Genomic DNA, 23,517 nt, shown 5'->3' with positions numbered 1-23,517 from the left:
TGTACCAAGTCTTACCATCATTAGGTTCAGTTTGACATGGTACTGCATAGCCTTTATCGATGATGGTCTTCATGAAGGCTTGGTAATCTGTGAAGAATTTGTCATTAGCTGTCAATTTCTTCTTGAGGTAAATGGCTCTTTTAACAGCTTGACCACGATTGTTTGGAACATTAGTGTTTCGGTCTCGAAATGGTAATGGTAACACATACTGACCATCTACGAACTTGCTTTCTTCTTGCATCATCTTCATAAACTTCTTGTCGTTCTGGGAAAAACACGTCTGCTTTTCATCATTACTTGCAAGGCCAGAAGATGGAGCTTCATTGAAGTCGTGTCTGTACATAGTGAGTAGCATTTCTTTAAGATCAACCTCCTTGACTTTTTGTTTGGTTACGAAAACACGAAAACGATTTTTCGGTAGGCCTACCGGTTCGATTGACTGATAATCTTTGTGTATTCGAGCTCGAATTGGAGGAATTGATTGGTCCTGAAACACACCATCCCAATCTTGTTCGATATGCGAATGGACCATTCTTTTGACTAGCAATGGTTTCCAATGGTTCAAGGGCTTGAGGGCAATTGCTTCCGATCAAAAGCCCAACTTTGATGTGTTGACTTGAAGAAGGAAGGAAACTTGAAATTGGCTGTAGGTACTTCCACTGGATCAATCTTTCCTTTGTTGGTACATCTTCATCGTCAACGGGCAAGTCTGATTGACTGTATGTACGAGGGAGGTGAATACGGATGGAATCATCATGAACAGGTGAAACCACTAAGTCATCGACAGCCCTGCATCTTTCTGTTTTCTCGCCATGAATTGTCTTGATGGATAATGAAGTGGTGGTACTACTAGCATCGATTTCTTGTAGAAAATCAGTGTTGATAAACGTCCCTTGACTCCCATTATCCAAAAGAGCAAAGGTTTTTACGAAATTTGGACTGTCTTTGTGAAACAGCCTGACTGGTACGACACATAATCCAATCGAGTCGTCGAGATTAGAAGCAATACGTCCTGTTTTCGTTGGCGGGACATAGTAGTCATGTAGACTTGTTGGGTGCAGCTCTTCACAAGATGTGCACTTCTTCTTTCGGTTGCATGTCTTTGCTGTGTGTTTACTGCTTGTTGGCTTCAAGCAGCAATAACAGAGTCGCTTGTTGAATACGTAGTCATGGCGATCCTTTGGAGGTAGCTTGATGAAATTGGCACAATCATCCAAGTCATGATTTTGATCACATAATATGCACTTAAGTTTACGTCTGTTGTCAGAAGGAGGTACTTTGTTGAGTCCAGTCTTCACGAAAGGTCCTTTCTTCTCCGGCTTTGACTTTGGGTCACTCAATGCACCATGAGAAAACAATGGGTCATTCACCAACGTAACTTCATCTTCGATGAGTTGAATGAAATGTTCCAATGTAGCTTCGCCACCGACTTTACGTACCTTCAGAACAATCTTTCCCCAACGGTTTTGCAGGTAAGATGGTATCTTTTTACTGAGGGTTTGAAGCACTTCTGGACTGTTCGATCTTGACGACTTGTGACAATCTGTAGTTGACTTGAATTTGATCAGAAACGAATGAAATTTCCTGAAGGCTTGGGCGTCATTTGGTTTGATCTTTGGCCATTCTTTGAGTTCTTTCATGTACTCGCTGTACACTCTGTATGGGTCTCCATAACGTTTTTTCAGCAATTCCTTGGCATATTTGAATCCTTGATCTGAAGCCATATGAATGCATCCTTGAACGAGTTCGTGTGGTTCACCTTTCAGATAACGGAGAAGTCTTGTAAGACAGCCTTTTGGATCTCTAATTTTCCGTTCGACAGCCTCATGGAAAGAAGCCATGAAGAATTCGAAGTTCAAGGGGTTTCCATAGAATGGACTGATATCAGCATCTGGGGCTTGAAGATAACCCATCATCTGTGAAAACAGGTCATAAGTCTGGTCCACCGGTCGTTGTGGTGAATGACGAGGTGAGGTCTCAGCCACAGCAAGTGAAGAAGAAGAACTCTGTGGATTGTTTCGAATGGTGTACGCCCTTTTTGATAAATTGATTGGGTGATTTAACAAGTCGTTTGAAGCAGCCTGAGGGCGTGGCAGGTTTCCTTGGGTGTACCCAGAAACTGGAAGAGGTGGAGCGACGGAGATACTCTGAGATGGAGCTACAGACAAAGCATCATTATTCAGTGGTGACAATCGTCTTCTGAAAGATAGACTGGCAGAAGAAACAGCGTAAGATTTTGGCAGAGATGGAGGGTGTGGCACCTTGATTGGAGCATCGACAGCAGGAGTACTGTGCTTGGCAACATAATCATTGACATAGCTTTCATTTGATGGAATGTCGTAAGGTATGTCTACTAATGGATCTGTTTTGGAGAATACTTCTAGCTTCGACTGAGCAATGGCAATTTGGAGTTCATTATCGATCAATTCTGCCTCGATTTGAGCTTGCCTCTTTTTCGTGATATACTGTTGCTCTAACTTTAGCTGTTTGAGTCTGGCTAACTCCATCAGATGAGCGTTCTTGATAGCACCTGCCTCAGATTCTAGCTTTCTTGATTCGACTTGTTCTTGTTGAGTTCTAAGTTCTGTGGAGTTCTGTGGAGTTCTTGGTTCTTGACTACTGGGACCAACAGATCCATTCAACGATCTTTCAATGATTCTTCTCTTGATGAGATGAACTGATTTGTCTAGTTTTTCGACCAAGTCAGAATACTTCGGTTCGTCATGTTCTAACAACATCTGACATTTTGTGTGAGCCACTAGCAACTGTTTGAAATATCTTTCTAACTCTGCATAACCTTCTTCGACATCTTCTGAATTGATCTCTAACATAGCCTTTACTTTAGCAATCTTTTCTTTAACGATTTTCTGGAGTTTCAAGCGATCTTCTTGCCAAAGGGCGTGCTGTGTCAATATACCACGTGTTACTGGGCGGTGCTGCACGCCGCGGCCCGCGCGTTTAGACGCCATTGAAATGCGAGTGAATGAACACGGTAGAAAACTGGCTGGATGTAAAACGATAAAATAGCGATAACGATATGTGCGATACGATTGCGAACAGAAATCGATAACACGATTGGATTCGATAAATTCGATTCAAAGCGACTGTACACGAGTCGATTTTTTGATAAAACGATATGAATCGATGAGACATGAAAATCGGTTCGATTCGATTAATTCGATAAAATTCGATTGGATTCGATGAAATCGATAAATTTCGATGAAATCGATTGAATTCGATGAAATCGATAAAATTCGATTGAATTCGATTAGATCGATAAAATTCGATTGGATTCGATAGAATCGATGAAATTCGATTAGATCGATACGAGTTCAAATCAAAACAACATTTGATGATTTTGAGGATACGAGGTCGATTTGGCCGGAATCGACTAAATACGATACGAAATCGAGTCAATAGAGATTCGATTGGATACGAGATACGAGACCAGTTTTTGCAAACTGGTTAAATACGAAATTAGATACGAGATTCGATACGATACGAGAATCGGTAAGAAACGAGAATCGAAACGAAACGGTTGAGATAGCAATGCGAAGCATACGATATGGTGATAACTTTTTTACTGTAACGGCCACAGGGGACGTTGGGAGGATACGAAAGGTGTGCGATAATTTTCACTGATTGGATTGCTATTCCAAACGCTAAAACACAAAAAATACAAACTCTTAGAATATGTACAAACGAAAAACTTTATCCTAAAGCTATCTTAACCTAGGGCTATACAAGCAAACACATTAGAACATAGATAGGATAGAAATAAAAGTTTACTGACTAAATACAAACCAAAATAGATACTAACTAAAAAAGTTTTCCACGACACCAAAACAAGCACACCACAAATTGGACTTCACATCACATACACAACATTACTACTGTTACATAAATGTAGAAATTTCGTTTACAATTTAATTCATACGCCTCAAAATTCTACAATTCCCTAATGACCTAATTATATACATTATAAACAATACGAAGATGACATACAAAAGACGCAATAAAAATCGAATACACTGAAGACAATGAGAGACGCAATCCCAAGTGACTAATGACGTAATATAAAATTAAAACATATCAAAACAAAGGCCAGCGGCCGTCACAGTGTTGAACCTTTTGAAACTTTGACTGAGATAAAATGCAGTATAGGAGTTATGTTATGGCTCAGAAGAAAGCAGATAAATTTTCCTTTTCAAAGATATATAACTTTTTAGCTGAAGTTGTTTTGTTTAAAAGTTATACCGGTTTGCGTAAAAGGTGACTTTTTATGAAAAACCACTGCGCGCTGTAGGGTCAAACACAGCGGTCGACAGCGGAGTCAAAGGGTTAACTTGTTCTTAATATTTTCGGCCATCGAAGCCTTATGTTCTTATATAGTTTGTTCTTATAAAAAACGTGTAGATTATACATCAATAACAATAAAAAACTCATATACTTGGCAGTATACACTCTGGTACTTAATATAATTCTTCTATTTTTTCCAAACCCTCCCCCTCCCCCTCTTGACCTTATTAAGAACGCCTTCCCCCGTTTATTAATTTTTGCAAAGAAAAGTCCCTAAATCGCATAATATTGACTACATTTACCAAATTTTTGAGGATTTTCAGATGCATTATTGCCTAACCCCTCCGTTTATTAGCCATTTGAGTGCCCAGCTTCTTAAAAACAGAAATAGGAAAAGAATGCACTCACTTCTCTATTTCTTTTGTTAAAAACGCAAACTTCAATCTTGCAAGACATCTAAAACAAAGAAAAAGTCATCTTAGAAGCCTAAAATGACATGATCTGGTGATCGTAAAAATTACAATAGATGCCGTTACCAACACATGAATAAGGATTCGAACGAACGAACGAACGAACAAACGAACCAGGTAGGTCCAAAAAGTTAGAATAGTTACTTTTCATCATCACTTTCTTTCTTGGTAAATAAAGTGCTCTGAGTTATCTTTGCAGAAAGATTGTTTTATAGCTTTGATAATTCGGCGTGAAACTTTTGGATATTTTCATGCTAAAGATTAATTTGACGGGAGCTTTATTTACCTAATTCATAATAAATATAGAGGAATGAAACCCCATTTTTAATTAAATAATAGTGATTTTATTCAGTTCTGTAGAGAATTGTCCTTGTCTAGGGTCATGTTTTATGAATTTCTGAATCGACTTTTACGTCACTACTAATCAATAAAATTAAAGGAATTAAAACATAGGCACCATACAGTTAAGTACAGCAGATGAGGATAGGTTAAAAAGCAGGCCTAGAACCCGGTTCGGCGTCCCGTACCCGAGCGGCCGCCTCAAAGAGAAATCAAAGCATAATGAATTGAATTATAAAGTGTTCTTTTCGGTTTTTTCAAACCATAAATAGATTGCTACATCAATATTTCATTCTGATTCATCAACCTTGAAAACAAGGATAAGAATAGAATAACAAGAAATCTAAAAAACTAAATGCTGGACTGTAGTTGAAGGAGCTCTTCTGCAAAGAAAAAACTTGAAACATGTCTCGGTTTGAAAAGGAAGATGTTCGCTTACTTAAAACAAAATACGGTTATGAGTTATCGATATTGCTATTAGAATGCGAAGGCTTCAAGCGAAAAGTTCGACTTATAAAGGAGATGAATGGCTTACGAGAAGCGTGTAATCATTTGAAAAATGCAAAAGAGTTGGCTGTTGATTGCGAAGGGGTTGAATTAGGAAGAGATGGAAAGATGACGTTGATTCAACTGCTTTCAGACGATGAGGATACAGTCTTCCTGATTGATGTATTGGTCCTTGGTGAAGATGCCTTCAAATATGGCTTGAAGGAGATTCTTGAATCTACAGAAGTGGTTAAACTGATGTTCGATTGTCGAAACGATTCCGTCTCTTTGTGGCATGAGTATGGCGTCAAATTGACCAATGTTTTGGATATGCAATTGTTGGAATATATGGTTCGTGACCTAGCTGGTCATAAATTTCCAAATCCAGGACGAAGTACACATTGGCATAAACCAAGAGTTCGTGGACTGGATTCGACAACTGAGAAATATGTGAGATGTGAGGATAAATTGAACATTGGGATAAGTGATGTTAAGGCAGTTAAGAATAGCGTAGCTGAACTGATGAGTGCTGACAGAACTGTATGGAGATACCGGCCGTTGACAAAAGGGCTTGCTCGTTATGCGGCTCTCGACGTCGTAATGATCAATGTGGTGAAGAAAGCTTTGGCAAGATACAAATCACTGGAGGGGAACACGTTGAAGAGGCTTCATATTGCCTCAGAGAGGTATGTGAGTGCAAGGCGTGATTGTGAGGGTAGAATTAATGATCTTTACATTAAACATCCCATTCTTATGTGTTATATCATCCCAGAAGAAATCGAAGGTGTCATTCAACCGTTTGATTATGAAGGAAGAATGTGTTTTGGATGCAAGAGAATGTTGAGGCGCGATTGTATCAAGAAAAAAAAATGTGGTGATTGCAGAGAAGTGGACCGAAGAGATCGCGTTATGTCAATTCTGGAAGATTGAAAATCAATTTTAATTTACTTATCATTGCTATAGATTTTTTGTGTGTTCGCAATTTTAAATCAAACAATCCTGAAATCAAGCAATCCTTTGTCCTGAAATGAAAAGCCGTAAGGTACTTTTCATTCACGAGGCTTAACCGATCAGCAGGCCCGATCTACCTTTACATTTGAAAAATTGAAATAAAATTGATTTCATTCAGTTTATATAATCTGACTTTGCAGAACAACCGACTCATTTTTTTGAGAAGCTGGACCCGGAAAACAACAAAACCATTTGGTCTTTCCTTCTCATGTTCTATCATCACTGACAATACAATCTAGTGTCTTCAAAGTGGGTATATTTTGATGCTTATTATGTTTAGTATATTGCCTATTGCGTATGTTTGTCTTTAGGCTGTTATGGTTGCTAAAGAAAAAAAAATTATGTTCGGGAAAAATCTTTGTCAAATTTAATTTGCCTACCTGCCTAGCCTTAATATATTGAATTTTATTAAATTTTATTGACTTATTGTTTGAGGTTTTTTCGCTACAAAAGAACCTTTCCTTATAACCAAAGCTTATGTGCACAAAATGCAAATTTGTCATGTTAAATCATCTAATCATCTAACAGACCTCGAATTGAGTAAGAATGAATGATCTTATTACGGTATAACATCTTCCCGAGAATTCGATTTGTCAGACTTACCTTAAAGGTACTAGAAGTTCTTTATTTCCTATATTTTCAGTTGGGTATGAATTGACTAAAATCTTAAGAATGGAGCCTGCAACATCACGATTGCCTCTCTAGAAAGATAAAAAGATCAAATTTTGCAGAACCAGATTTCGCGAGACGGCTTTTTGACTACCTGACAAAATGGTCTAAAGAAATTAAATCAAAATATGTCCCTTAACGATGTCAAAATTTCATCAGTCATTTTTAAAAGTACGTAAATATCTAGTGTACATTAAGGCCAGTCTCTTCACTTGCACGCGCTGCGATCGCACCTTTTGGCTTCAATCCTTTTTGCTTGGAAAAAAGATTACGTCATAAAAATGTGGCGCGTGCTCGTAAAAATCGCGCCAATGGAATTGCTTCATTTTTCTTTTGACCAATAGCGTGGAAGCTTTGTTCGAGAAAGTGCAATCGCAGCACACGCAAGTGGGGACCTGCCTTTACGCGACTTGAACAAAGCAGATAAAATTATTTTACTGTACCTGAAATGATAGCTGTGCAGCAAGACAAATTAAACCATGAACAGTCTCCTTTTGATTGTGATCAGAAATGTGTGATAATCTTTTGATCGCTTCAATGGCTAAAAAATTAACAAAACAGGGGAGATAAACGAGTTAATGTATCATTATTAAATACTAAAATGTTAATATGTAAAACGTGGTAAACTTTGCACTACAAATTCCATTTTACCAGTACTTTTACACGCTTTCTTTCAAACTAGATCATTCCACTTGCTGACGTCTTGAGACGAAATCCGCCTATTGTCTTCTATCATCTTTTTAAAATCCTTTTTAAAAATCTTGAAACCCCGAAAAAAAAGATTTGGCCATTTTTTCGGAAAATCATGAAAAAAATCAAAAATTTGAATATTCCGGTCTGTAAATTATGACTGATAGTTATATTATTATTATTATTATTTCTAGTTATATAGCTACACGTTCGCAAAGTTAAAAAAAATCGAATGAATAGTTTTTGAGATGACATATTTTCGTGACCGAGCCCAAAACCAATATGGCACATTCTCTACCAAAAGGTGGCGCGACGGCAAGTCGTTGCCTGGTCTATTTGAACATTCGAAAATAGGTTTCATTCCCCTGTCATGACTCTAACAGAAGAATGTTTGATAGTTATAAAGCCAAATTAGCAACCTTCAACTCTCTCCGATACACCCTTCTCGAAATGCATAAAATAATTGCGAGTCTCGTTTTCAGAGAATTGTTAAAAAGATACTTCCACGTTGTCAAACATGATTTATTGTTGCAAGTGTTTGCGGTTTTGTATTATATTGAAAACGGTCTTCTGGGAAAACAAATGACATGAGTAAAATGTCGTTTGAAGTAATTATTTCATTTGAAAATGAGGCCCGTAATGATTGTGATATATCTCTAGAAGTATTGTATTGTAGAGTGGTAAAAAATTTCGGACAAAAAATGCTTTCGTCCTCTTTAATTGTAATGTAGGGTCCCTCTAGTATGTTCAAATGGAGCATCTTCCTATCTTTTGGCGCTGTGTATGGTAGTCATTAACCTTGGTTGTTGCACATACGACTCAGGATGACTCCCACTCGAAGCAGTTCACTTAGTAAGTGAATGAACCTTTACCCACGACAACCTATGTCATGTGAGAGGAATTGGGTAATCAGTCAAAGGTGCTGACGAAGCACTCATCGAAAGCATCTTTGACTTCGAAAATGGGCCTCAGTGAGTCTCCTGCAACTCAATCAAATATAAATAGAAGTTTTGTTTGCGTTGAAAATGGAAAGCACAACATACCTTTATCATTATCATTCATGAGCACGTAAATCTTGTGAAGAAGAAAGAGAGTTTGAGGCGAAGATTTGTCTTTTTCATCTGCTTCTAACGTGATCTCCAATGCCTATAACAAAAGGTGCAATTTACAAAACTGGTTGTACTTCCAACTATACATATTATTAATGGGAAAACCAGTCTATTTACGATTTTTTTAAACTGGACGGAGTGACATTGAAAAGAATTTGTACAAAATTGATTGATTGAGAGGTCTCATTCCGGCCTTTTGAATGGCCAAATTTTATAAACAGTCAAATTTACTGACGTGAGCTTCTTGCAATGGGGGAGAAGTTACTATGGGTCCAGACTACACAACTTGAAGCTTTATATTGGTGAGTTTATCAAGACATTGTCGGAACAAGTCTCAGCATAGTCCGTATAAAAACATCGGTCTGGAAGCCTTTTGTTTCTTTTCATTGCTTCCTACTTGAACTTGCATTGAGAAATTAGTTTGTTTTGCTCACTTTTTTATCATGTGATTAAATCTTAAACAAATTCCAAAAGGAGTACGTGTAACGTGATCAAAGACGGAGTAAATCGATTTTTATCTTTTGATATTCAAAAGTTAAATCAATAAGCTTTAAGACCAGGGTTTTTCATACGGACTAAGGTCTCGGATCGTTGTTATTGAGTATTGTTCTTGGGCTTTTTTGGGCAAAACCAACACCCAGAACTTAGCGTTCAATGTAAACTGAACAGGGAGGGGTCGGTACCTAAATCCTGGACATGTGTACTAAAAAGATTTTCGAGAATTTCTTGCATACCACCACCCCATTTTAGAGAAGTGGTATTTTAGTACCCATACATACTAAAAATTTTAGGGACATTTAGACACAGAGACCGCCCAATTTTGGTATTTTCAGGACAATTGTCATTAAAGACATTTGACTGGATGCAAAAATAATTGCACTTGGGAAATTTCCTTTAAATGAGAAATTTTTTTTAAATTTTTTTGAAAAAATCACAAAAAATCTGCATAAATCACGAGGAATTCATCAAATCATGAAAATTATTAATTTTAGTACCAATTTACTCAAGTTTTAGTCTGAATACCATCTTTATGGTACTTTAGTACCCCATGGTACTAAAAGAATTTGAAGTGTTTTGGATATACCACCACGTCACTAAACAACATGATGTCCTAGATTTTAGTATCGACCCCCCCCCCTGAACTGAAGAAAGTAATAAATGAACAAAATATCATGAAGAGGGTTTAGCAACGTATTATACATATTTTGTTGCATTTTCGTGTTGTAGTGTGAACCTTATATACTTCGGAGCATACCTTTTCATACTGTTTTTGTTCCATAAAACATAAAGCTCGATTCCTCTAAAATCAAAAGAATATAAACAATGGGTAACAATGGTGTCACCTAATACTGTTGCAAGGTCGTGTAAATGGCTTGCCCCAACACCAAAGGCCGATCCTTTTTTACAGTCCTTGTATTCTTGCTTTATTATAATTCGATATTTAGACAGACAGTTTAATGAAAATTAAAACACCTTTTCGACCGTAGTCGCGCGGTCAGGCGCGTGCAACTTTATTATTTAATTATCTCCCTAAACTCGATCTAATATCCTTTTTTTGCACCTTTTTCTATTCGCTATAGGTGCAAAAATAAAATTGGGACGGTTAGGGTGGTAAAACGGACAAAAAGATGCCCGGGCGGCAATTGGCGGCTTCGGTCGAAAAGGTGTAGTCAGTAAGAAAATGAGACAAAAATAAAAACCATTAACGTGTAGTAGGATTTATTAAGTTGAAAGGTACCTGAAGCTTAGAAATGTTGAGTTTATCATCGGTACAGTGATTCATGAATTGCAGTGAACAATCATACCAATACAAGCAGTTATCATACTCTTTGTTCTGGAAATAAGAAAGAGGAAGAAGATCACTGAATTACCTCGGGGAAGGGAAAATTGGTGCTGAGTATGTAAGTAAGTATATTCATCTAATAGTTATTGGTGGAGACTTTTCTATTTGCGCTAGACCTGGGAGGTGGAACGCTGAGGTGGAGCACGACACCTACTCTCAGCTCCCAAAAACTTACCGCTTAGATAAGATTACCCAATCTAAGCTACAAATTCGCTGACTTGGCGGTGACCGGGGATCGAACCATCAACCCTTATATTGTAAGACGAATGCTTTTCCAACTGAGCTACCTTGCTGAATATGTGCTGAGACTTTGAAGTTAAAATAACAACGAAAGGTTTTAAAATCTCTCTAAAATCTTTTTTGACTATCTCTAAGGGTCAGCTTTCGGAGTTCCGGCCCGGTCCACACAACTCGTCATTCTCAGACTCTAACACCCCTGGGGCCGAACAAGTTATACCAAATCTATTATTGACGACAATGTCTTAGCTTTAAAAAGACCGACATCTTACCTCGAAAGCTATATTAGCTTGTTCCCATAACAACAGATGGAGTTGTTTGAGAGAAGATTTGTTGAAGATTTTGCCATGGTTATTAGCGCGAATCAATTCCCCTCGAATGACGTCTTTCGCTTCTTCGAACTTACGAGAACTCAATAACAATTCCTATATAAAGAACATCAGAAAGGAATGGTAACCAATAAATTATTTTCATTAGTCCTTCTTTTTATATTTAAGTAAAAATAGTATAGACCTTGTCATAAATTACGTCATGAACATCACTTGCCTCGTTTTGAAATTATTGCCATGGTGATTAACTCCCAGCTTCCTATTCATAAAATAATCATTTAATGTCTCAAGGGACACAATCACTATGGTAATTGTTTGAATACGAGGTAAGTGATGTTCGTGACGTAATTTATTAAAAGGTATATTGGGGTTTTACTGTTAGAGCGGTGAACTTTTAGTGGATTTTTACTTTTCGAATCTGATGGTCCCCTGAACATGTGACAACTATGAGCAACAAATCATAACCATGGGGTTTGTGAAATATCTCTAAAATGGACGCGTGTGATACCACAATATAATCACATCATCACATGAAAACATAAACATTCTAAACAGCCTACCAGTCTTTTCAGTTGAACTTGAATATTCTCGTGGACTTGTTGGTATTTGCGGTCCAAAATTTCCAAGGCTTTTAAACAAAGCTCAGTTCTAAAAAATATGAAACAATTTTGCCAAGCCTAGCCATAGCCAGTACCCTAGACATCCAAGCAATGTTTTTAAATTTTGTTAACTGTACAAGGAAAAGCAGTCTTTTGATACAGGCTAGTAAGTAATAAGAATCAATAAAAATTCTTCTTCTGAAAAGGCTTTTCCGACGAACTGTATAACCAAAGAAAAATATTTTAAGAATACTGTATGTATTTTTACCTTTGGTTTTGTGAGAACAAGGTGACAGTTTGTAGAGCCAGAGATAATTCCAGCTGCGGATGCATCGACAGATCTCGAAATGCTACAAAAGGAAATACACATTTTTGTGCCAGATCTATTTCTCATACCTCAGTCCTTCTCACAATTTCGAAAAGGTAAACCAACATAATTCGAAAATCAACAAGGCCTTATCTGATAGATATTTTTGAGAACACTACAAAAAATGTCCAAATACTTGTATAAATGTTTTTAAACATCAAATAAGCGTCGTTTATAAATGTTTTTCGATGATGGCCTTATACGCCTGGATCATTACATTTTAAGGAGCGATTATACGCCTGGGCCATTAAGGAGTGATGGCCAAGTGGTCGAAGGCGTCGGCGTTTCAAACTAGGGATTCGCGGTTCGATTCCCCGCTCCATCCAATGTTCCGTTCAGTTCATAGATAGCTGAGCCGGCGTGCCGTGGACCCCGTGAAAACAATCGAAAGACTACCTAAAAGTCCTAGATTACTGGACTATCCACGTTAAATATCGACTCTATCTATCTACCTAACCATTATATCGAATCATCTAGGCTACCAGGTAGATTGGCCTCTAGGCTATTTTTATTACATATACCTGATAACACAGATTGGTCATCGTGATTCAAAAGCAGTTTAATTTTGATCTTCAAATGAATACTTTTAACCTCAGGTTGTTCCTAAAAAAAGTGTTAAAAAGTTTGTAACAATGTGTCAATACTTAACCCCTAACCAGGAGAAATGCGAGACGAACTATCATTTTTTGTACAGTAGAGTCTCTTTAACTCGAACCTCTATTACTCGAACGTCTCCTTAACTCGAACAAGTTTTCGCGTCCCTTTATTTAACAATGTCACTTACTCCATAACTCTTACGCGTACAAATTTGTGTTCCCTGTACGTGTTCGAGTTATGGGAGACTCAGCTGTATTTTGTTGGACCAACATTGTTTTTAAATCGAGATCGGATGATGAAAAATTGATAGAGAAAAGACTTGCAAAGAAAGGAGCGTTCTTCACCTGAGAAGGCCCCTGAACCTGAAGCGATTCTCCCCTATTAAGATTCGATCATTTTGATGTAATGGGTAATGTAATGGTAATGGATGTAAAGTAATATAACAAACACTATTAATGGTTTAACTGGATAATAAGTTCTGTTGACTGAACACATACAAATTGATCTTTCGTGCGTTAAACCATTCTTTTGTTGTTTTTTTGCCAATTTCTGACGTAATGCCGTGATAAGGAATCAAAATCATTTGGATTATTTTGTGTTGGTTGTATAGTAAAGTCTCCATTACTCGAACTACAAGGGGGAGACAAAACTAATCGGGTTAAGGAGATTTCGGATTTAAAGAAATTTTGAGATTTGTAAAGGTTTTTTTGCGAAAAAAGAAATCCATATACAGTTTTATGGGGGGTTATTTATAGGTCAATGAAAGTCTAAGAAATTAATAATTTTGGACAATAATCATTGGTTTTCACAGTTGAGTTACTGTTGACACAAAAGCCAAGGTGTCCGCAGAGACATGAAGAGAGTTATGAAGACTACTTATGAAGAGTTCGAGCTATAAAGGTTCCAGTTATGGAGAGTTCGAGCAATAAAGGTTCGAGTTATGGGGATTTTGAATATTAGAAACTTATGAAAATGGTGTGAAATAATAATTACTTCAAATTATCCCAATTAATCATTTGGGTTACAAATAAAGTAATTATAAATAAACCCTTACCAGTATAGACTGTTCTAGAAAGAAAAAGTAAAAAATAATGTTAATGTGGTGATAACTTTCCATAAACTAGTTGCTTTTAAGTAATACCGTTCACATAATGATTTTATAAATATCAAGGGATAAAGAACTAACTTAATCTCCATACGATGTTTCATGCTGGCGTAATCTTCAGGCAATGTACAATCATGGACCAAAATTTGAGACAAAAGGACTTCCCTGCGAAATTTTAAACACCACAAATGATTTTTAAGCATGTTAACTTACAGTTGGAAAGTAGAAATTCAACTCTGAGTTTTAACATTAGACATAAGACCTTTAGGATCTCAGGATTTAAAAGCTCAAAACTGTTCCAAAGGCTTGGAATATAAACCTAGAAGCCATCAAACCCCTCCAAAATCGGAATATCCAATTGAAGAAAGTGGAAGTACTAAAATAGCAATTCTCGCCAAAATTCTAAATTTTAAAAAACGTTAAAATGCCAATATATTTCGACCATGATTGTATTGTATTGTAGATTTTGTTACTGCATTGCCTGAAAATTAGACCAGCATGAAACACCATTTATAGCAATTGTTTGTTACTTTTTTCGAACTTTCTTGAGAAATTGTGATTCTATTTAATTCATTGAATTTATTTATAAAAAGACAATAATAGACTTACCAATGACATTCAAAGCGTTTGCATAATTATCATCACCCTTCAGTTCTACATACACAAGAGCAAGAAGTTGGCGTGACGAAGCCTAACATGAAATAAAGAGATCTGATAGATAATCAGTCAGATCAGTAAAATATTGAATCCTATTTCTTTACCCCTTGATCCTTTATTGCTTATTGCTCAGGTCTTGCGAGCCGTTGAGTAGTCAGTCTGTTCCTCTAAAGAATCCTGCATTGTAACACGCATGCGTAATTTTTCGTTCTTTAAACCATATGGGATAATTCCCGTGATAAACAAATAGGAATGCACTCGTAGGGGGGGACAAACTAACCAGGTTAGGGTTGTGGATGGCGAAACTTGTCGTGTTTTTTATGAAATTTGTCGCTCTTTTTGTCTTTTTTTTAGTAAATGTAGGGTTTTTTAAATTAACCCCCTCTAGGCTAATCCTGTTTGTGTCAGAGGGAAGGGAGCACTCAAAAAAATCTTTAGACAAAGCCTCCCTGGCTGAAGGGCTAGAATTTGATAACAATCTTTTCAGACGCGAAAATGCTGAATGTTTTTGGCTCAACTTCGCTCTCTGGAGTCTCATTTTGTTTGATTGTCCTATAGTCTACATAATATACAGCTCCAGGCTTTTAGGCCTTACTCTTGGTCTATAGGCACTGCTATATGCGGCCACTAGTGGCCCCCACCGGGAATTTGCTTTTTAATCGGATTAAACATAATAGCGTTTAATAATTTAATAAAAGTTCTTAACAAAAGAAGTTTATCAATAGAGATTTCGAATAAAAGAATGTTTAAAACACAGCTGATTGGCTTAGGTTTCGAAACTCTCTATTGTTTCACTAAAACCCTAGTGCGCATGCGATGTATCTGGAGAAATTCAATATTCAAAACATGAGCAATGCGCATATCCAATTGTCCTAATGCTGTCATAAACTCTTACTTTTATAAAAACAAATCAAAAATGAATTATTATCTAAATCCTAGTTATATAATACTCAAATATCGTAAACATACTAATGAGAATAGTTAAAATCTGTTTTTAAAACTTTTGACTTTACCTGTTGTTCGCTTTTGACAGTTGGCGTTTCTTTCCCAATTTCAATGGACTGTCTGTAAATGATAAAAACATGAAATTACACTTATATAAAATTAATTAAAAAAAGAAGCTTAAAAAACCTGTGGCTTTGCAACTAATATTAAGCATTATTGCCAGAGCTTATAAATAAAAACACCTTATCTTCAAGTGTTAGAACAAAGCCCCAAATAACATAATTCAAACACATCACAGCCAATAATTCTAAAAGCTTTTCTGTCCGTAAATTAGACAAAGATGTGAATAAGAGGAATAACAGATAGATAACATTTCAATTAAAACTTTGCTTCATTCTTTTTTTACCTTTTAAAAACAACTCGAATCTGACGGACTGTTTTACAGTCCACATACTACGACTGACCTTTATATACCCTGGACCAAGCTTCTCAATCCCAGCCAAGCAAAATCTTTGATCGGAGTTTTTTGAAAATTGGCACCCTAATGGCGGCACTACTCGATAGCGGTGTAAATGCATCGAGAGCGCTATGTCTACTTTTCCTCAAAATCTTTTGATGATGAAGCGGCGTTAGACGTTAATTTTTAACATTGCAATGGCTTCTCCTCGGGTACCAAATTCCAATAAAACTCCAATCAAAGATGGCAGATATTGCTTGGTCCAGGGTTATATAAAGGTCAGTGCATACTACAGGCCACTTGATCGCGCCATCCAGTCTATCAAAAAGCCTTAATAAATGGACCGCAGACTATGGGTTAGGTGGAAATTTTAGAGAAAATTTCAATGAATGAGGGACAAATCTTACTTTAGCCATTCTTTGCTATAATTATAGAGTTCTTTCTGATAGCATTCCAAACCAAAGTTGTATGAAGCTGTACACAAAGAATCAGCCTGAAAAAAATTGAAAATATAATGAAAGTTTGAAAATTAGAAGACATTTCTGTACTGGCTAAAATGTAAATACAGATCTTGAACTAAGATTGAATAAAACTATCCATTTGTTAGAAATTACAAGAATTGCATAGATTACCGTAAAAAAGGAATAATTGAAGTGAACAAACATTAGAAACAATTATCGGTAGTAGATTATTGCAATTGAGTGACGAATAAGATATCTTTCTCTATCTTAAAATCAAAATAATGTATGCTTTGGTACCTTTAACTGTTCTTTGAAAACAAGTTCCTTGGCTTTGTTTGCAAAGTCCATTGCAGTAGCATGTTGACTATTTCGTAAAGCCTATAAAATGAAACAAGACAACTTTTATGGAACAATTTTCCTGAGATCAAAGGCTGTGTAGTCTAGTAACTCATCGTAATCATTGAAAAGATTCTGTAAAAGTTTCTCATAGGCAAGTTTCCGTACTCAATAGGGAAATTCCATAAAATAAATACTCTACCAAGTTAAAAGAGCAAATAAATAAGACTAGAGTCGAATCTTCTATGCATCTTCTTCTATGAAACTACTTATTTCCTACAGAAGTTGCAGGATTTTCATGCAAATGCTTCATTGAAAGTAACATTTACTGCAGGTATTCAAAAATATAAAACCCAAAAAAACAGAAAGTGATAGATTCAACCTGCAAATCGAAATGCATGCGAGTCTTAAGACTTCAAATTTGTCTACCTGGGAAAGGTTACGCATTTGGCTTGGAATTCTACTACCAGACCAAAAAGAAGGAAAAATATCATTGATATCCAGGAAAAAAGGGCCATAACTCACCTTAAAAAGTACTGAGGAAATCATGACTTTTTAGACTACTATCTACTAGGCTGAACAGGTGATAATTTTTTTTGGGTTTTTTTCATACACCCCTTTTACAAGTATGTAGATTTTTTAAATTTTTTGAATGAAGAAACTCTTCGCCCAGTAGATTGAGCACAAAAAGTGAACATGAAAATGGGATCAAAAGTGAAAAAGTAAAAGTTTTTATAGGGCCAGTAAAGCTCTTTTTCTGCTGATATCAGCATTTTTTCTTTAAAAAATATCACAAGTTTCCTTACCAACTCTGCCCTGAACAAGAAGACTTGCATCATTTGTGCATGACATTGTTTAATTTGTTCTTCAGTAATACTCAAATGTGTTTCAGATTCGCCATTTTCCAACAATTTCATTAGCTTGATGTAACACTGCAAAAAGGAGAATATGAAAATTTCGTCTGATTAAAAATGTTTGGAAGAAACAATAGATAAACTAAATTCATTGATACAAAATCTACAATATACTGCATTGCTTCAAGATTGAACAAAACACTGTTTAGAAATGCTAGCTCTTCATTTCCAATATGGATAAACTGTAATGATAAGAGCAAATGAAATTTCTTTCCAAAAGCACCTTTCATTTGGCAGAATGTAGTAGTAATCTGACCAAAACTAAGATATCTTATGGTGGAAGTGTTTCTAACCAGAACTAAATAATTCTAACGATCTCCATTTAAAAGATACTAACTTCTGTGCTGATGATAAAACAAGCTTCTGAATAAGAACTATTGCCACATTCTAAAAATAAAAGGCAAAGATTTTTTAATGCTAAATACTAGCCATCTAACACAAATGACAAAATGAGACAGCTTAACTTCAAAAATCACTAGAAAGATCTAGAAACTATTAACTCTTTTGGTCTATCAATTCTGAATCTTTTCTTAACTGGTGCTGCTTGAGCAATCTACAACTAAAAAAGAAAGTTATATAAAAATTGTTCAAGATTGAAAAAATTACAACACCAGACACCAGACATCAGACCCATTCAAGGGATCATGTGAATAAAAGTCTTTATGTAGGTATTTTTAGATGATATTTATCAGAAAATCTGAAAAAGAATTTCCTTAAACCATTTCCACTAGAGCAAACTCAAATCTTTGAAAAATAATAAGGAGAACAGATTTTACCTAACCAATCTTTTCCAACTTTCATTGCCATCTAATAACAAAAGAATAAATCATACACAATACTTGTATCTTACATTTAGCATAGTGACATGTGTTGTAGATACTATAAATGGTAAATTGATTTTGAAACTCGTAAAATATAACCTATACTATAACCTTCAACCAAACCCAAATATCAAAAATATGTAATTTGTACGATTTCGCCTGGGCAGTATTATTGAAATGTTGAAGTCATTACAATGTTCTACTAGGTAGGATTATGCAATGGCGTAAGTTTCAAATTGTTGGCTAAGGAGGTTTAAGTATATCTCTTACTAGAATTTATTTAGGATAAAGCGAATTATGTTGGATATCAATAATTTAATACTGTTTGTTGTTTCCTGGAAGTTGTCTTTGAATGTTCACCCAGGGCGACCATGTACGTCAACTGAAGTGCAACATATCTAGCTGAAGTGGAAAAGGAACAAGTTAAAATTGGAAAAAAGTGAGGTTTTGAATTAATAGTTAAACAACTGCAAAACAACTTGCTGAAAAAGTATACCCTTCATAAACACAACTTTGTAAAAATATAGAACTTTGCAATTTACAGCTTCTTTGAAAAGATTTTTTCATTTTTTAAACCCTGATTTACGTTTTATTACTTTTAAAGAAGTCTTTAAAATGCTTGGTGAAATCAAATAAACATACCCTGAGCAATTGCAACACGCTCAACTAGCTTATTTAGTTTCTTTGCTACCACTAAATTCCATAGTTTTAATCCAGTTTCATGTAAAATTTGTAGTTGACCCTCATTCTTTGTGTTGATAACATTTTGAACTGTTTCTAAAGACTTCATTAGACTTTGACAATGGTTTGAAATATCTTCTTTGGTTTTGCACTCATCAAGACTTGATACTTGACCTAAATTCCAAATAAATTGAATGCTTTTAGTTTTGACATTCTCCAGAGCCAGTCTGGAAAGCAGGCTGGTGTTTCTTGGAGGAGTTTTAAACTAAATCTAGAAGATATAATAATACAGTCGTTGTACATTCCTAGTTTTAAAGATAATCTTTAAAATTAATTGCCAAATATTTGTAAGAACAGATTTTTGCTTTTCTGTGTCTTGCTAAATCAACATACAATTTGATCATTCATAAATTCAATTCCTGCAAAAAAATTAATGACTTTTAAAAAAAAGAATTGAAAATGCAAATATGTAGTTTTCAAATATAGTTTGTAATGCAAAAAAAAAGATGTATAAAATTTTAGCTCCATCTAATTAATAAGGTAGTGTGGTAAGCAGAACAATTTTCAAACTGTATATTTTTTAAAAAATTGTGAAAAGTTAAAAAGACAGTTAGAATTTAAATAATATTAACATACCTTGAATTTGTCTGATAATGTTGATGTTATTGAGTGAATTTTCTGCCATAATTTTTTTTTAAGATGAATATTTACCTATTTTGATAAAACAGAGAGACAACGAAATTTTCAAATGAATCTACAGGGTGTACCTAAAAATCTTTACCTTACTCTGATTAATTTTCCCACTCTTATATACATGACATTTTTGCACACCTCCTAAAATAGTAGGTGTAAGGGCTTTAAACAATTCCAAAATAGAACGACAAATAACTATAAAAAAGCGACAAAAAGAACGATAAACCTTAACCTTTAACTATCAAGGCATGACATATTTTGCAGTCTCAAACCCCGACCTTGGTCAGTGACTACCACCCATACATATTCATTACTTTTTGTACTTTACGCTATTTAACAACTAGCGGTTTAAAGAACGATAAATTAAGCATGTGTATAAGTCTCTATTTGGGTGGGTGAGCTGGAAACATTAGATTAGGGAGGTTGAAGCTTGCGCCTGTAACGCCGTAACAAAAGCAAGATTTTTGAAAAAAAATCTTCAAGGAAGGAAATGAAGGAAAAGTTTTTTAGCATAAATTCTTTTTCCAACTTCAAGAGTTGCAAAAATTATCAAGATACCGGGTGCGTCAGAAAAAACCTTGGACGTTTGGTGAGCCACTGGGACCGAGCAAAGTCTTTTTGAAACTCAAAACCACTTTTATTAGAAAGAGGATAGTCTAACTTAAATTTTGAGGTATAGCTTTTTAAGTTGGGTAAAGTATTTCTCAAGTTATAAGCTTTTGAAGTTAAAATTCACTTTTCGAAAAGTGTAAAAAAACGTCAAAAATGGGTAATTAAAATGTTGTGACAATAGACAGTGTTGTCGAGGCATTTTGAGAAAGAGAGATTTTTTTCCATACATCACACTCTTCACTAGCCTGGGAATCCAAGCGTTAAACTTTTTTCACAGTCTAGTTTATGATATTTTTGCTGCTGGTTTAACGCTTGGTGCAGGTAACTCGCCTGCAGGGACATTTTTCCCTGCAATGCAGGTTCGGCCTGATTGGCCAGCTTTCGGCGTATTACTTAGCAGTACTTTCGCGCGCATTTTGATAATTTCGATGCGCGCGCATAATTTATGGAAAAAGCTGACTTTGCAGAAAAAAGGAAAACAAATGAAAATGAAAACATAGATTCATTTCGAAACAAAATGGCTGTTGGCTGGAAGTCTAAATACATGTGGCTGATGTTTTGATGTGGTTTTTAGTAGTTTTGAAAGTCTTTAGAGCTTGTAAAAGAGTTTTTATGGTAAGTTGATTATGTGTGTTTGCCTGGGTTTCCAAAGTTCAGCAAGTCTGTCAACAAGGGTTCACACACAGACTGTTTATAACATTCTGTGTCAGACTAATCTACCTGCACCAAGCTCTATAATTTTAGAACTTTGTGAGGTTTGTTTTTTCTAAAATTATGAGCTTGGATTCCCAGGCTAACTCTTCACAGATAGATTCTCTCAAAAATTCACCAAAATAAAATTTTTAATTGTTGTTTTAGAAATTCCCGCTCTGGTATGTTTTATTACCCAGTGGAAACATTAATGACATCGTTAAAAAAACGTGCACATCAGAACAAAAGAGAAAGAGAGAGATAGAAAAAAAGAGAACAAATTTAATCACCTGTTTTTGATGCATTTTTGCTCTTTTTGATAAGTAATTTTGAGCTTCAAATAGCAATATCTCAAAAAGTTTTGTTTCAAATTTAATGAATGATACCTCAAAATTTAAGTTAGACTATCCTCTTTCTAATAAAAGTGGTTTTGAGTTTCAAAAAGCCTTGCTCGGTCCCAGTGGCTCACCAAACGTCCAAAGTTTTTTCTGACGCACCCGGTATGTCTTTTTGGTTTTTCAAAATTTGAAAATGAGTACTTGGGAGTGTCTTTAATTTCAAACTTCTTGTTCACGGCACAGAAATTTTTTTACCGGGGGATACTAAAATCAAAAGCGCTAGCCACCCGAATTGTTTTGCATTTTCCCCGTAATAGTTTATATTTCGAAACGTACCATGTTGGTTGACTAGAGTGTTCTACTTTTTTCAGGAAGTTAAAATATGCAGTTAAAATGCAAATTTTTCCTTAAAATTTACAATATCTTTCAACCCAAACATTAACATTTAACAAGATAAATGTTTTTTCTTTGCAAATCTGAAAAATTCTTTATTCAAATAGTTTCGGGTGGAAAGCGCCAAGGGAAAGTAAATGATATGATGACCCCAGTCTCTGGCTTGTGCTACAGAAAAACACACTCGCCCCAAACTTCCCGCGATGATTTTTATTGTGAAACACTTTCAATTTCAGTGTCGTGGAGAGGTTACAAGATGGCGGAGGTTTTTGTAGAGAAATCTTCAAAAAATGGAGCTTCAAAATGGAATATCTGGGAAACTACTAAAAGTTGAAAGATGAGTAAACCCTCATTTTTTCTGAGGATAAGGGCTTTTCATTAAACTTGGTTTGACATTTTTCAGGACACTATCAAATCAAATGTACAAGAAATGGCTGTTTTTGCACCATTTTTAGACAGTAAAAGTCACAGTGTAAAGTGACTGTAACTTAGAAAAAGATGTTTACTCTAGAATTGACCCAAATGTTGTTTGTCGGTAAGATAAAAGGTCCAAAATTTAGATTGTGAAGGTCCTGTTGATCTAGCTTATCATGGTAGTGAGATAGATTTAAAGTGCGGTCCAAATTGGGACAAAAAATTGTCCTAAAGCAAAGAACTAAAAATTGTCTTGTGGTCATAACTCTTGGCTGCTTTGCTCTAGCGGGCTGAAAATTTACATTGTCCTGCAAGGCAGGGTGATTATGATATTCCTAAGAAACAGATTTAAAACTTAAAAGGGTCCTTAAAATGTAACACAAAAAGTATGAACAACATAATGCCTTTTATTGGATCAAGTAAATAAATTTAAAAAATTCTGACTTCACACTCTATTAAAACAAAAGAGGCCAGAGTAAAATTTGCACGCAGTTTAGTTTTTAATAAAATGGTCCAAAATATGGACAGAATATCAAGACAATTTCATGTCCATTCCTTGACCATAAAGCAAACCAAAGTGGACTCTTATTTATCATATACCAACTGCACTGGCATAGAGTGCCTGTAAACTTTTTGTAGAGTTTAACCACTTACCGTGAAGTCGGGTAACTTGCATCAGTGGAGGGAAACTTGCATAGCCATCAAACAGTATAGATCTAACTCTTCATACAAAAATTATGGAAATGCATGTTTGGACTTTGTACCCTATGCTGCACGCAAGCACTTTAAAGCCAAAGTCCTGCAAAGGCGGGACAAAAATTAGTTTTTTGAAGTTTGCAAAAAAATACCACATAGAAGATCTTTTAAATTCAGTATGTGAATAGAGCAGTAAAAAATACAACTTTTCTATTTTTCCTTTTTCTTGCAAAAGTTCTAGGAATGAAAATAAAGGGAT

At 35.5% G+C, this 23,517-nt stretch overlaps 3 protein-coding genes across 4 annotated transcripts in view; 1 reads left to right on the top strand and 2 right to left on the bottom strand.

Moving 5' to 3' along the window:
- The window catches only part of LOC136822453 (testis-expressed protein 11-like), a 32,806-nt gene extending 12,671 nt beyond the window's left edge, over positions 1 to 20,135 (bottom strand). The window contains exons 1-21 of one of the 2 annotated variants that reach the window (XM_067078714.1): positions 20,059 to 20,135; positions 19,384 to 19,596; positions 19,064 to 19,143; positions 18,697 to 18,727; positions 18,258 to 18,307; positions 17,813 to 17,938; positions 16,968 to 17,048; positions 16,617 to 16,702; positions 15,821 to 15,872; positions 14,760 to 14,841; positions 14,100 to 14,113; positions 12,970 to 13,051; positions 12,350 to 12,431; positions 12,043 to 12,130; positions 11,426 to 11,578; positions 10,812 to 10,907; positions 10,329 to 10,373; positions 9,008 to 9,110; positions 7,718 to 7,815; positions 7,209 to 7,306; positions 4,708 to 4,755 (exon numbers count right to left, since the gene is read on the bottom strand). In XM_067078714.1, the coding sequence (XP_066934815.1) occupies positions 4,708 to 4,755; positions 7,209 to 7,306; positions 7,718 to 7,815; positions 9,008 to 9,110; positions 10,329 to 10,373; positions 10,812 to 10,907; positions 11,426 to 11,578; positions 12,043 to 12,130; positions 12,350 to 12,431; positions 12,970 to 13,051; positions 14,100 to 14,113; positions 14,760 to 14,841; positions 15,821 to 15,872; positions 16,617 to 16,702; positions 16,968 to 17,048; positions 17,813 to 17,938; positions 18,258 to 18,307; positions 18,697 to 18,727; positions 19,064 to 19,143; positions 19,384 to 19,596; positions 20,059 to 20,107 (1,757 nt within the window). In that variant the 5' untranslated portion in view covers positions 20,108 to 20,135. The remainder of the gene's footprint in view (positions 1 to 4,707; positions 4,756 to 7,208; positions 7,307 to 7,717; positions 7,816 to 9,007; positions 9,111 to 10,328; positions 10,374 to 10,811; positions 10,908 to 11,425; positions 11,579 to 12,042; positions 12,131 to 12,349; positions 12,432 to 12,969; positions 13,052 to 14,099; positions 14,114 to 14,759; positions 14,842 to 15,820; positions 15,873 to 16,616; positions 16,703 to 16,967; positions 17,049 to 17,812; positions 17,939 to 18,257; positions 18,308 to 18,696; positions 18,728 to 19,063; positions 19,144 to 19,383; positions 19,597 to 20,058) is intronic. The other variant, XM_067078715.1, reaches the window with a different exon arrangement.
- On the bottom strand, positions 366 to 4,118 carry LOC136822474 (uncharacterized). The gene is made up of 2 exons (XM_067078739.1): positions 3,821 to 4,118; positions 366 to 3,662 (listed from the first exon to the last, which is right to left on the bottom strand). Exon 2 carries the CDS (start codon positions 2,967 to 2,969, stop codon positions 366 to 368), a length of 2,604 nt encoding a protein of 867 aa, XP_066934840.1. The 5' UTR covers positions 2,970 to 3,662; positions 3,821 to 4,118.
- Positions 5,516 to 6,937, top strand: LOC136822469 (piRNA biogenesis protein EXD1-like). The gene has a single exon (XM_067078734.1). It carries the CDS (start codon positions 5,631 to 5,633, stop codon positions 6,522 to 6,524), a length of 894 nt encoding a protein of 297 aa, XP_066934835.1. The 5' UTR covers positions 5,516 to 5,630; the 3' UTR covers positions 6,525 to 6,937.
- Positions 20,136 to 23,517: the final 3,382 nt, after the last annotated feature.

The sequence above is a fragment of the Clytia hemisphaerica genome, unplaced genomic scaffold (genome assembly GCF_902728285.1).
Source record: "Clytia hemisphaerica strain Z4C2 unplaced genomic scaffold, Clytia hemisphaerica genome assembly, whole genome shotgun sequence".
In the NCBI taxonomy this organism is placed as follows: domain Eukaryota; kingdom Metazoa; phylum Cnidaria; class Hydrozoa; order Leptothecata; family Clytiidae; genus Clytia; species Clytia hemisphaerica.
This window is presented reverse-complemented; position numbering and strand designations above follow the sequence as displayed.

Coding starts and splice junctions, on each gene's coding strand:
- LOC136822474 (XM_067078739.1), bottom strand. CDS start 2,969: ATGGCGTCTAAACGCGCGGGCCGCGGCGTGCAGCACCGCCCAGTAACA.
- LOC136822469 (XM_067078734.1), top strand. CDS start 5,631: ATGAATGGCTTACGAGAAGCGTGTAATCATTTGAAAAATGCAAAAGAG.